The sequence below is a fragment of the Somniosus microcephalus genome, chromosome 9 (assembly GCF_052327205.1).
Source record: "Somniosus microcephalus isolate GS21.2 chromosome 9, FLI_Smic_1.0, whole genome shotgun sequence".
NCBI classification, from domain to species: Eukaryota; Metazoa; Chordata; class Chondrichthyes; order Squaliformes; family Somniosidae; genus Somniosus; species Somniosus microcephalus.
The window spans coordinates 57,651,069-57,664,343 of record NC_140995.1 but is presented as its reverse complement, the minus strand read 5'-3'; the positions used below and the strand labels follow the sequence as shown (position 1 = coordinate 57,664,343).

General features: G+C 49.6%; 1 protein-coding gene across 17 annotated transcripts in view; it reads right to left on the bottom strand.

Annotated features, from left to right (window-relative positions):
- Positions 1 to 13,275, bottom strand: part of rims1a (regulating synaptic membrane exocytosis 1a) — a 1,194,810-nt gene that overhangs the window by 11,999 nt on the left and 1,169,536 nt on the right. For all 17 annotated transcript variants that reach the window (XM_085996611.1, XM_085996612.1, XM_085996615.1 and 14 more), the window contains one exon: positions 10,333 to 10,434. In XM_085996611.1, coding sequence (XP_085852737.1) covers positions 10,333 to 10,434 — 102 coding nt within the window. The remainder of the gene's footprint in view (positions 1 to 10,332; positions 10,435 to 13,275) is intronic.

The following is a 13,275-nucleotide window of genomic DNA, read 5'->3' as shown; positions in this document are numbered from 1 at the left end:
TTAAACTTCTGGTCCTGCCCGACCTCTGCGCTGCCGTCCTGCTGGGGTTAGATTTTCAGTGCCACCTTAAAAGTGTTACGATGGCGTACGGTGGACCCCTACCCCCACTCACAGTCCGCAGCCAGCAGCTCCCAAATTGCCCGCCGTGCACCAGGTGCAACCTCTCCACACTCAGAGTCACCCCCCCCCACTGTTTGCTAACCTCACCCCCGACTGTAAGCCCATCACCACAAAGAGCAGGTGATACAGTGCCGGGGACAGGGTTTTCATTAAAACCGAAGTGGAGCGGCTCCTGAAGGAAGGGATTATTGAGGGCAGCACCAGCCCCTGGCGAGCCCAGGTTGTGGTCGTTAAGACCGGCGAGAAGCAGCGCCTGGTCATCGACTACAGCCAGACAATAAATCGCTACACCCTGCTGGACGCCTACCCACTCCCCCGCATAGCTGATATGGTCAACCAGATCGCGCAGTACCGCGTCTTCTCGACCATTGACCTGAAATCAGCGTACTACCAGCTCCCTATCCGCCCTGAGGACCGCCAGTATACTGCCTTTGAGGCAAACGGCCGCCTCTACCACTTCCTTAGGGTTCCCTTTGGCGTCACCAACGGGGTCTCCGTCTTCCAAAGGGAGATGGACCGGATGGTAGATCAAAATGCGTTGCAGGCCACTTTCCCATATCTGGACAATGTGACCATCTGCGGCCGTGACTTGCAGGACCATGACGCAAACCTCGAAAAATTCCTCCGCACCGCCCAACTCCTGAACCTGACATATAACAAGGAGAAGTGCATATTCCGCACAAACCGCCTCGCCATCCTTGGCTGTGTTGTGGAACACGGAGTCATCGGCCCCGACCCCGACCGGATGCGTCCCCTTATGGAACTCCCACTGCCCCAAGGCCCTGAAGAGGTGCCTAGGGTTTTTCTCCTATTATGCCCAGTGGGTCCCCTACTATGCGGACAAGGCCCATCCGCTGATCAAGTCCACCTCTTTTCCCTTGACGGCAGAGGCCCGCTTAGCCTTCCACCGTATCAAGGAAGACATTGCCAAAGCCACCATGCACGCAGTGGACGAATCCATCCCCTTCCAGGTGGAAAGCGACGCGTCCGACTTTGCCCTGGCCGCTACCCTCAATCAGGCGTGGAGACCCGTGGCCTTCTTTTCACGAACCCTCCAAGGCCCGGAGACCAGACACTCCGCTGTTGAGAAGGAGGCCCAGGCGATTGTGGAGGCTGTGCGTCATTGGAGGCACTACCTGGCCGGAAAACGATTTACCCTGCTCACTGACCAACGTTCAGTTGCTTTCATGTTTAACAACAAGCAGAGGGGCAAAATCAAAAATGACAAGATCTTGAGGTGGAGAATCGAACTTTCCACCTACAATTACGAGATCTTGTACCGGCCCGGGAAGCTCAATGAACCCCCGGATGCGCTATCGCGTGGCACCTGCGCCAGCGCGCAGATCGATAGACTGCGGGCCCTCCACAATGACCTCTGCCACCCGGGGGTCACCAGGTTCTTCCACTTCATCAAGGCCCGCAACCTGCCTTACTCTATTGAGGAGGTCAGGACCATGACCAGGAACTGCCAAGTCTGCGCTGAGTGCAAAGCGCACTTTTATAGACCAGACAGGGCCCACCTGATAAAAGCCACTCGCCCCTTCGAGCGCCTGAGCGTTGATTTTAAAGGGCCTCTCCCCTCCTCCGACCGCAATGTGTACTTCCTCAATATTATTGATGAGTACTCCCGTTTCCCGTTCGCCATCCCCTGCCCGGACATGACCAGTGCCACGGTCATTAAATGTCTGAACGACCTCTTCACCCTGTTTGGTTTCCCCAGCTATATCCATAGCGACCGGGGCTCATCGTTTATGAGCGACGAACTCCGTCAGTACCTGCTAACTAGGGGTATTGCCACAAGCAGGACCACCAGTTACAACCCCCGGGGGAACGGACAGGTGGAAAGAGAAAATGCGACAGTTTGGAAGGCCGCCCTGCTAGCCTTAAAGTCTAGGGGCCTTCCAACCTCCCGCTGGCAGGATGTGCTCCCCGATGCGCTCCACTCTATTCGGTCACTGCTCTGCACTGCCACTAACGCCACCCCTCATGAGAAAATGTTTGTCTTCCCAAGGAAGTCCACATCGGGGACATCGCTACCGCCATGGCTGACGTCCCCAGGGCCGGTCCTACTGAGAAGGCATGTGAGGACCCATAAAACGGACCCCCTGGTCGAGAGGGTCGCCCTCCTCCACGCCAACCCCCAGTATGCTTACATTGCATACCCGGACAGGTGGGAGGACACAGTCTCCATAAGAGACCTTGCACCCTCGGGGGCCGCAGTAACCCACTACTCACTACCACCCCCCCCCCACGATCCGATATCCAGCCGCAGCAGACGGCAGGCCTGGGCCCCGCGACCCGCTCGACATCTACGAGGACGACACGCCTGTGCCACAGCCCACGCAGGACTCGACGCCGGAAGCTCCACTACCCCTGCCGTCGCCACGCCGATCACAGCGGCAGACAAGACCTCCGGAGAGACTCTAATACACTAACTTTTAATACACTTCACCCCGCCGGACTCAATTTTAAACAAGGGGTGAATGTGGTAAACCGCTGTTTGTATTCCACTGTGTACATGCCTGGACATGCCTCGGCTGACTCCTCCCACAAGTCCTAGTATAAAGGTGACTGCTCCCCAGCCCTTTGTATTTCTGGACCGGTCGACCACTCGAGGCAGACCTTCATTCTTTTGTTAATAAAAGCCTTTAGTTACTCTCTTAACTCTCAGTCTATTATGAGTAATTGATAGCGCATCAGTGAGTATTTCTCTATTTTTTTAAACTTTAACTCTGTGGTTTATAGTTGCTAAGGTCTTTCTGGTGTAGCGGGGACTGTTGGTAAACCATACAAGCGCCCTAGTGTATATCTTTAATTGGTGGTATTGAATTAATTTAAATTAATTAAAAGGTAAGTCATGTCAGGACAGCCCAGCCCCGTGTTATGCTCCTCTTGCTCTATGTGGGAATTCAGAGATGCTGCCTGTGTCCCTGATGACCATGTGTGCCAGAAATGTATCCAGCTGCAGCTACTAGTAGGCCGCATTGCGGCGCTGGAGCTGCGGATGGATGAGTTTTGGAGCATTCACGATGCTGAGAGGGTCGTGCATAACACATTTAGTGAGTTGGTCACACCGCAGGTAAGGGCTGCACAGGCAGAAGGGAAATGGGTGACCATCAGGCAGAGCAGTAGAGGCATGCAGGTAGTGCAGGGGACCCCTGTGACCATCCCCCTCTCAAACAGGTATACCGATTTGGATACTGTTGAGGGGGATGACTTACCAGAGGAAGGCAGCAGCAACCAACTTCCTGGCACCAGGGGTGCTTCTGCTGCTCAGGAAGGGAGGAAAAAGAGTGGGAGAGCAATAGTGGTAGGGGATTCTATTGTAAGGGGAACAGATAGGCGTTTCTGTGGCCGTAGACGTGACTCCAGGATGGTTTGTTGCCTCCCTGGTGCCAGGGTCAAGGATGTCACTGAACGGCTGCAGGGCATTCTGAAGGGGGAAGGTGAACAGTCAGAGGTCGTGGTTCACATTGGGACCAATGACATGGGTAGGAAGAGGGATAAGGTCCTGCAGCAAGAATTTAGGGAGCTTGGCAGCAGATTAAAGAGCAGGACCTCAAGGGTTGTAATCTCTGGATTACTCCCGGTGCCACGTGCTAGTGAGTATAGGAATAGGAGGATAGAGCAGATGAATGCGTGGCTAAAGAGTTGGTGCAGGAGGGAGGGCTTTAGTTTCCTGGATCACTGGGTCTGCTTCTGGGGAAGGTGGGACTTGTACAAGTCGGACGGGTTGCACCTGAACCAGAACGGGACAAATATCCTTGCGGGGAGGTTTGCTAGCACTGTTCGGGGGGGGTTTAAACTAACTTGGCAGGGGGATGGGATACAGAGTGGAGCTATAATAGGGGGTGATGTACAGCCAAATATAGAGGAAAAAACAAGTCAGACTGGAAGGCAGAGCAAATATGTAACGGCACAAGGGAGTAGGGCAAGGCTGAATGGCATTTATTTTAATGCAAGGAGTCTTACGAATAAGGTGGGTGAACTAAAGTTGTTGATGAACACATGGGAGTATGATATTGTTGCTATCACGGAGACATGGTTGAGGGAGGGGCAAGACTGGCAGCTCAATATTCCGGGGTATAGAATCTTTAGGCGAGACAGAGGGGGGTGTAAAAGAGGAGGGGGTGTCGCAATATTAATTAAGGAGTCAATTACTGCTGTAAGGAGGGATGATATATTAACAGGTTCCTCTAATGAGGCCATATGGGTTGAACTTAAAAACAAAAAGGGGGCTAGCCCTTTGCTGGGAGTGTACTATAGGCCCCCAAACAGCCAGGGGGTGATAGAGGAACAGATATGTAGGCAAATCTCAGAGAAGTGTGCAAATAATAAGGTAATAATAGTGGGGGATTTCAACTTCCCCAATATTAACTGGGATAGTCAGAGTGTGAAAGGCTTAGAGGGTGTAGAATTCTTAAAGTGCATCCAGGAGAGCTTTTTGAGCCAGCATGTAGAAAGTCCTACAAGAGAGGGGGTGGTACTGGACCTAATTCTAGGGAATGTGGCCGGGCAAGTGGTAGAAGTGTCAGTAGGAGAGCACTTTGGTGACAGTGACCATAATTCGGTGAGATTTAAGGTAGTCATGGAAAAGGACAAGGATGGACCGGAAATAAAGGTTCTAAATTGGGGGAAGGCTGATTTTAATATGGTAAGGCAGGATCTGGCCAATGTGGACTGGGATCAGCTACTTGAAGGAAAATCCACATTGGAGCAATGGGAGTCTTTCAGAAAGGAAATTGAGATAGTACAATGGCAACATGTTCCCGTAAAGGTCAAGGGTGGGACCAACAAGCCCAGGGAACCTTGGATGTCAAGGGATATACGAGAATGGATTAGGAAAAAAAGGGGGGCTTTTGGCAGATACAAAGGACTAAAGACAGAGGAAGCCCTAGAGGAGTATAAAAAGTGCAGGGGGATACTTAAAAAAGAAATTAGGAGAGCGAGGAGGGGCCATGAAATAACACTGGTGAGCAAAATAAAGGAAAATCCTAAGGTGTTTTATAAGTACATTAAGGGCAAGAGGATAACTAGGGAAAGAGTAGGGCCCATTAGGGACCAAAGTGGCAAGCTGTGTGTAGAGCCAGAACATGTAGGTGGGGTTTTAAATGAATTTTTTGCATCTGTGTTCACGATGGAGAAGGACGATGTAGACATAGAAATCAGGCAGGGGGACTGTGATATACTTGAACATATTAGCATCGAGAGGGAGGAGGTACTAGCGGTTTTAGCAGGCTTAAAAGTGGATAAATCCCCAGGCCCGGACGAGATGTATCACAGGCTACTATGTGAGGCAAAGGAGGAGATTGCAGGGGCTCTGACACAAATTTTCAGAACCTCTCTGGCCACAGGGGATGTGCCAGAAGACTGGAGCAGCTAACGTAGTACCATTATTCAAGAGGGTAGTAGGGATAAACCAGGGAATTACAGGCCAGTGAGCCTAACATCAGTGGTAGGGAAATTATTGGAAAAAATTCTGAGTGACAGAATTAGTCTCCACTTGGAGAGGCAAGGATTAATTAGGGATAGCCAGCATGGCTTTGTCAAGGGAAGATCATGTCTGACCAATTTGATTGAATTTTTCGAGGGGTGACTAGGTGTGTGGATGAGGGTAGTGCAGTGGATGTGGTTTACATGGATTTCAGTAAGGCTTTTGATAAAGTCCCGCATAGGAGACTGGTCAGGAAGGTAAGAGCCCATGGGATCCAGGGTGCCTTGGCCCATTGGATCCAAAACTGGCTTAGTGGCAGAAGGCAGAGGGTGATGGTGGAAGGTTGTTTTTGTGACTGGAAGCCTGTGTCCAGTGGGGTACCGCAGGGATCGGTGCTGGGTCCCTTGCTGTTTGTGGTCTACGTTAATGATTTGGATGTGAATGTAAAAGGTATGATCAGTAAGTTCGCAGATGACACGAAAATTGGTGGGGTGGTAAATAGCGAGGAGGGAAGCCTCAGGCTACAAGATGATATAGATGGGTTGGTCAGATGGGCAGAACAGTGGCAAATGGAATTTAACCCTGAAAAGTGTGAGGTGATGCATTTTGGAGGGACTAACAAGGCAAGGGAATACACAATGAATGGTAAGACCCTAGGAAAGACAGAGGATCAGAGGGACCTTGGTGTGCATGTACATAGATCCCTGAAGGCAGCAGAACAGGTGGATAAGGTGGTTAAAAAGGCATATGGGATACTTGCCTTCATTAGCCGAGGCATAGAATATAAGAGCAGGGAGGTTATGATGGAGCTGTACAAAACACTGGGAAGGCCACAGCTGGAGTATTGTGTGCAGTTCTGGTCGCCACACTATAGGAAGGATGTGATTGCTTTGGAGAGGGTGCAGAGGAGATTTACCAGGGTGTTACCTGGGCTGGAGCACTTCAGCTATGAAGAAAGACTGGACAGGCTGGGGTTGTTTTCCTTGGAGCAGAGAAGGCTGAGGGGGGACCTGATTGAGGTGTACAAAATTATGAGGGGCATAGATAGGGTAGATAGAAAGGAACTTTTCCCCTTAGTAGAGGGGTCAATAACAAGGGGGCACAGATTCAAGGTAAGGGGCAGGAGGTTTAGAGGGGATTTGAGGAAAAGCTTTTTCACCCAGAGGGTGGTTGGAATCTGGAACTCACTGCCTGAAAGGGTGGTAGAGGCAGGAACCCTCAACATTCAAGAAGCATTTGGATGAGCACTTGAAATGCCATAGCATACAAGGCTACGGACCAAATGCTGGAAAATGGGATTAGATTAGACAGGGCTTGATGGCCGGCGCGGACGCGATGGGCCGAAGGGCCTCTTTCTGTGCTGTATAACTCTATGACTCTATTTATCAGGCTGCAGTCAGCACACGTCTTTGAGTACTTTGAGTGAGTTTTGGTCACTACGACATAAGGAAGACATTCAAGTGCTGGATGCTGAGCAAAGAAGAGCCACGAGGCTGATTCCTAGTGTTAGGGGTTTGAGTTATAAGGAAATACTGGAGAAACCTAGGCTTTTCGTGCTTTAAATAAGGTGTTTGAGAGGTGATCTTACAAAAGGTATATAAAACAGTAAATGACGTGGGAAAGGAAAATCATTACAATTTTAAACTAAACTGCAAGTGTCGGACAGTAAAAGGGAAATTTAGGACTAATATCAAGAAGTTATTCTTGTCACAAAGAGTGATAAACACATGATGGGGTCGATTTTCAGTGTGCCGTGAGGCGGGCTTTTAGGCAAGCGGGGGGCAAAAATCCCGAATTCGGGGGTCCTGACACCATCCCGCCCAAAACCCGCCTCCACGTAAGTTTCAAAGGAGGCGGGCCGCACTGGGACCCGCCGACCCGAGGCGGGAAGGGATTAGTGCCAATTAGCCTAATCCCTATTTTGAAGGGTGTTGTGTGGGATTCCTGACGGCTCCAAACCACGCCAGGTTAGAGCAGGCAGGCCGTCGGGATGAAGGACTTGGAGGGGTCGAGATGTCGGTGTTCAGGTGAGTGATGGGTGCATGAGTGCAAAGGTAAGTGTGTTTGGTGTGTCTAAAGTGTGTAAAGAAGTTTAAATTACCTGTACTTACCTTTACAGTCTTTCTTCCTCTAGGCTTCGGGAGTCCATCATTCAGCCGGCACTGAAAGCTGAATGGCCGCAAGCTGTCAAAAGTGACAGCCTGCAGCTTTCAGTGCCGGCGAGAGTTCTAACTGAGTCTGCGTAGAAGGACTCAGGTTAGAAGTAAGACTGTCAGTGTTTGACAGCTTCAAACAGCTGTGAAACACTGATATTTCATCTGCCAACACGTCTTGACAGATGAAATTTCAGTCTGTGACGTCACCTGTTGCCGGGTGGCCCTTAATTGGCCTGCTGAGCCCGCTGGGCGGGCTCAACAAGGTCAATCAAGGGAAAATCACGTGGATTGGCCGCATCTCGATGGAGGCGGGACTAAAACCTGAAAGTTGTAGTCCCGCCTCCTTCCCGACTGCTGAATGAAAATCCAGCCCATGGAATGGGCTCACGGATAGAGCAGTGGAGGTGAAAATCCAAGAATCACTTAAGCAACTGAATGCTGCAATGGCCAGACTTCAAGGTTTCTCAGAATAGATGAACTATAGTGGGCTGAAAAGCTTTCCTCATCTGTACTGATCTTGTGTGAGTGGTAAAACAAATGAAGACATTTTAGTGAAAACTAACAATAACTTAACATTTTGTTTTTAAATTTCCATCCCCCAATGTTCTCTCCACTCCTGAAGGCACTGACTCGTTGAGGTATGGTTCCATGGGGGCCGAGTGTTCTCTGGTAACTCACCAAACTGCTGTTCTTCATTGTAAACCTGGATAGCGAAGGGCTGATTTTAAGAAATTGTGCTCTCATCAGGAATTCATATTGGGAATTCAGATGTCTGCTCCCCACTGTTAGAAGATCAGATTTAATATGATATAGTAGTCATAAAAGTAAACTAGATTTAGAATCTTGTTTTGTTTTATATGCATGTATGTATGTTTGATATTGGTGCACTGTGTGTTGGAGAGCTGTGTCCAGTAAACAGTACCACAGTGACTACACTTCTAAAGTACACATTGGCTGTAAAGTGCTGTGGGACATTCTGACATCCGTGAAAGGCGCTAGATAAATGCAAATCTTTATTTCCTTGTGGTCACCTTAGATAGCCACTAATTATCCCTTTTGAGATAAACAAACCTTAATGAACTATAAACAAACATTAGTGAATATTTAGCTCAGACAGAAAGAGGATAAACAAACCTTATGCATAGCTCAGAGCTCTGCCTGTGCTATATGTAGACTGAACGGAACCGTGAAGGCTATTTGTTTCTTTAAATGTACCAGGAAAAGCAAACTCTGACAATGTTATGACTGTCAGATGCCGGTCAGCCCTAATGAAACTGGAAGAGTTTGATGAAACTGAACACCCAGCAAATGGAATGTTTTGTTTGATAAATGTCTTCCAGCTTAATGATTTGATTGACAGATGGGCTGTATCTTTTGAGCTTTAAATATAGGAACAGTTTGCAGCTTAGGTAGAAGAAAGCTTACAGCTTACAGCCAAGGTAGAACATTCTTTAGTGCCTCCCAGGCTTGTCAATTATCAAAGTATGATAGTTTATGGATACAGCTTGTTAGATTATGAATCTTACTATATAACTATATATTGTATGAATATTAGAATAAGTATTCCTTTGTAGAATCTCTTATATGAATAGTTTGCACTCATTTAGTATATGAGTTGCATTATTGTGGAATCTTCATATTCAAAATAAACCCCATCCTCAGGGGGGATTAAGGTGTGTGGAGTGTTTCACTGAATGTCTCGAACTAATCAAGAAATAGCGTGAAAGTTACTAGCATGGTTTTCACAGAATCACAGAATCACAGAAACCCCACAGTGCAGATAGAGGCCATTTCGGCCCATCGAGCCTGCACCGACACATATCCCACCCGATCCCCGTAACCCCTACACCAACACATATCCCACCCTATCCCCGTAACCCCACGTATTTAATCCCCCTAACACTAAGGGTCAATTTATCATAGCCAATCCTTGCTGGAAGCACAATTTAAAAAAATTGGTCCTTGAATGTCAGCAGCCTGTTCAACTGTGGGGTTTGGAGGATATCACAGTCAAGCCCGATCCCGTTCTCGTCCAATTTACAGTGCTCTTTCCAGCCAGACTCCCTGAATAGTAATCAGAAGTAGGATCCTAGATTATTTTTCCCTTCCATAGCCCATGAAGCTAATTATAGCACCTCAATACTGTCCTGGCTGGTATCAGCTAACTCAGCATGACAAGATCAAACCTTGTGCATTGCTGGTCTATTTGATTGAGTACCACACTAGATAGTACAGTTACACATCCTTCAGGGGAGTGCTGCAAACAAATGTGTAAAAACAATCTAGAACAGTCCCTTAGACTTTAAGAATTCCCTATTTGAAATATTTAGCCTTTTTCTAAAGTCATCAGTTGCTAAACTTCCCAGATTTTCAGTTATCTGCAGTGTGTTTCCATGGAAACTTCTCCGAAATGTCAGGAAAGTGGTTAATTAGTGCACCATCCATCTCATGCTCAATTGCTTCTCCACAGTTACGCTTCACTACAGTTACTCTTCTCAAAGCCCCTTGCACACTAAAATGAATTAGACTCCTGAGCATGCTTAATTTAATCTGCGTTCAGCCAATCTAGGTCGAGAGCATCCCAAAGATCGGAACACAGAAAGAGATGTGCTGTTCATTTACCAGGGAGTGACTTGGAGCCTGCTTTTTGATTGAGGCCTCGTGCTCGAATTACTTCTACTTCCAGATGCCCCTTGCGGTCCATCATCCCAATCTGAATGTCACCTGAGGAAAGAAAGGAAATTTAAAGTAAAAAAAATGCTTTGACTGTAAGAGATCCCAGTTCTTGTTCACAGGTACTAAAAATAGCATTAGTTTGGCGAGAAAAACAGGAAAATGGGGCTGTGTAAAATCAGCCTGAGAGACACCTAAATTCAGCGTGGGTAATAGGGCCAAATGGCCCCTCCTGTACTAGAACTTATGGGGCAAATATTGGCTCGTGCCCACTTTGGGGCGATAACTTCGCCGGGGCGCTACTTTTAGTGCCTCGAAAAAGTTAGCGCCCCCGCGCCCGAAATTGAATGGTATAGCCCCAAGCAGGAGGTGGGGCACTACTGGAAGCACTCCCCCTCCCTCTTGGGGCACTCCCATTAAATATCGTGGTGCTACGTGCAGCAGCGCCACGCGTGTCATCACGTAGCATTGCGGTACTGCAGGCCTCCCTCCCCTTATTAAAGGGGAGGGGTCTAGCGCAGCGAGCACCGGGGCTCTGCTGGACCTCCTGGGAGTGGGGTGCCAGCAAAACAGCCCGGCACTCAAGAGGAGTGCCAGGCCAAGCGATCGCGGCCAGCACCCCGCAGGAGGAGGCGAGAGGGGGCAATTGCTGGCACGCGGACCAGTACCGGTACCTGCCCTTTAATTATCAACGTCCCGGCCGCAAGAACGCCCCCGACCCTGTCGGACATAGAGTCCGGTGGTACGTCAGGGGGGGCGACCCAAATTTACGGCCGGGTCGCAGCGAACGGCAATTACGTCATCGCCGGAGGCGCAGCACCACGGGGCGCAACCGGGTACCGCCGCTAACCACCCGCTAAATTTCGCGGGAGGCATTAGCGGTGCCGCGCCCGGGCACTAGTTGCTTTGTGCCCGCGCTAACGGGAGGCACAAAGCAACCAAATTTTGTCACCTATATGTTTCTTAACCCATGGTGATGCTGGAACGGATGACTCATAACAGCTTTCTCAACAGTAAAATAACACTCGCTATCAAAAGAATATTGATAATACAAAAGCAAAATACTGCGGATGCTGGGAATCTGAAATAAAAACAGAAAATGCTGTAAATACTCAGCAGGTGAGGCAGCGTCTGTGGAGAGAGAAACAGAGTTGATGTTTCACGGCGATGGCCTTTCAGCAGAACACTGTTAATATGCTGACAGCAGTATAATCATTATTAAATTTGCTCTATGGGCAAAGCAGCAAAGTCTAAAAGATTGTGAAAGTCTCAACAACAGCCATTTATTAAATTAAACAAGTCAAACAAAACTTTTGAACAAGAACAAAATACTGCAAATGCTGGAATTTTGAACCGAAAAAATAAACAAAACCACCCTGGAACAGGTTCACCTGTCAGCCTGGAGCAGGTCACCTCTCACCCTGGAACAGGTCACCTGTCACCCTGGAATAGATCACCTCTCACACTGGAACAGATCACCTCTCACACTGGAACGGGTCACCTCGCCCTGGAATAGATCACCTCTCACCCTGGAACACGTCACCTCTCACCCTGGAACGGGTCACCTCACCCTGGAACAGGTCACCTCTCACCCTGGAACGGGTCACCTCTCACCCTGGAACAGGTGACTTCTCATCCTGGAACAGGTCACCTCTCACCCTGGAACAGGTCACTTCTCACCCTGGAACGGGTCACCTCTCATCCTGGAACAGATCACCTCTCACCCTGGAACAGATCACCTCTCATCCTGGAACAGATCACCTGTCAACCCGGAACAGATCAGATCTCACCCTGGAACAGGTCACCGCTCACCCTGGAACAGATCACATGTCATCCTGGACCAGGTCACCTCTCACCCTGGAACAGATCATCTCTCACCATGGAACAGATCACCTCTCACACTGGAACAGGTCACCTCTCACCCGGGAACAGATCACCTCATAGAGTCATAGAGTTATACAGCACAGAAAGAGGCCCTTCGGCCCATCGCATCCGCGCCGGCCATCAAGCCCTATCTAATCTAATCTCATTTTCCACTTCTCACCCTGGAACAGATCACCTGTCACCCTGGAACAGATCACCTGTCACCCTGGAACAGATCACCTCTCACCCTGGAACAGAGCACCTCTCACCCTGGAACAGAGCACCTCTCAACCTGGAACAGACCATCTCTCACCCTGGAACAGTTCACCGCTCACCTGGGAACAGGTCACCTCTCACCAGGCAACAGGTCACCTCTCACCAGGGAACAGGTCACCTCTCACCCTGGAACAGGTCACCTCTCACCTGGGAACAGGTCACCTCTCACCTGGGAACAGGTCACCTCTCACCTGGGAACAGGTCACCTCTCACCCTGGAACAGATAACCTCTCACCCTGAAACAGGTCACCTCTCACCTGGGAACAGGTCACCTCTCACCTGGGAACAGGTCACCTCTCACCCGGGAACAGGTCACCTCTCACCCGGGAACAGGTCACCTCTCACCCTGGAAAAGGTCACCTCTCACCCTGGAACAGATCACCTCTCCCCCTGGAACAGAGCACATCTCAACCTGGAACAGACCATCTCTCACCCTGGAACAGTTCACCTCTCACCCGGGAACAGGTCACCTCTCACCCTGGAACAGGTCACCTCTCACCCTGGAACAGGTCACCTCTCACCCTGGAACAGGTCACCTCTCACCCTGGAACAGGTCACCTCTCACCCTGGAACAGGTCACCTCTCACCCTGGAACAGGTCACCTCTCACCCTGGAACAGGTCACCTCTCACCCTGGAACAGGTCACCTCTCACCCTGGAACAGGTCACCTCTCACCCTGGAACAGGTCACCTCTCACCCTGGAACAGGTCACCTCTCACCCTGGAACAGGTCACCTCTCACCCTGGAACAGGT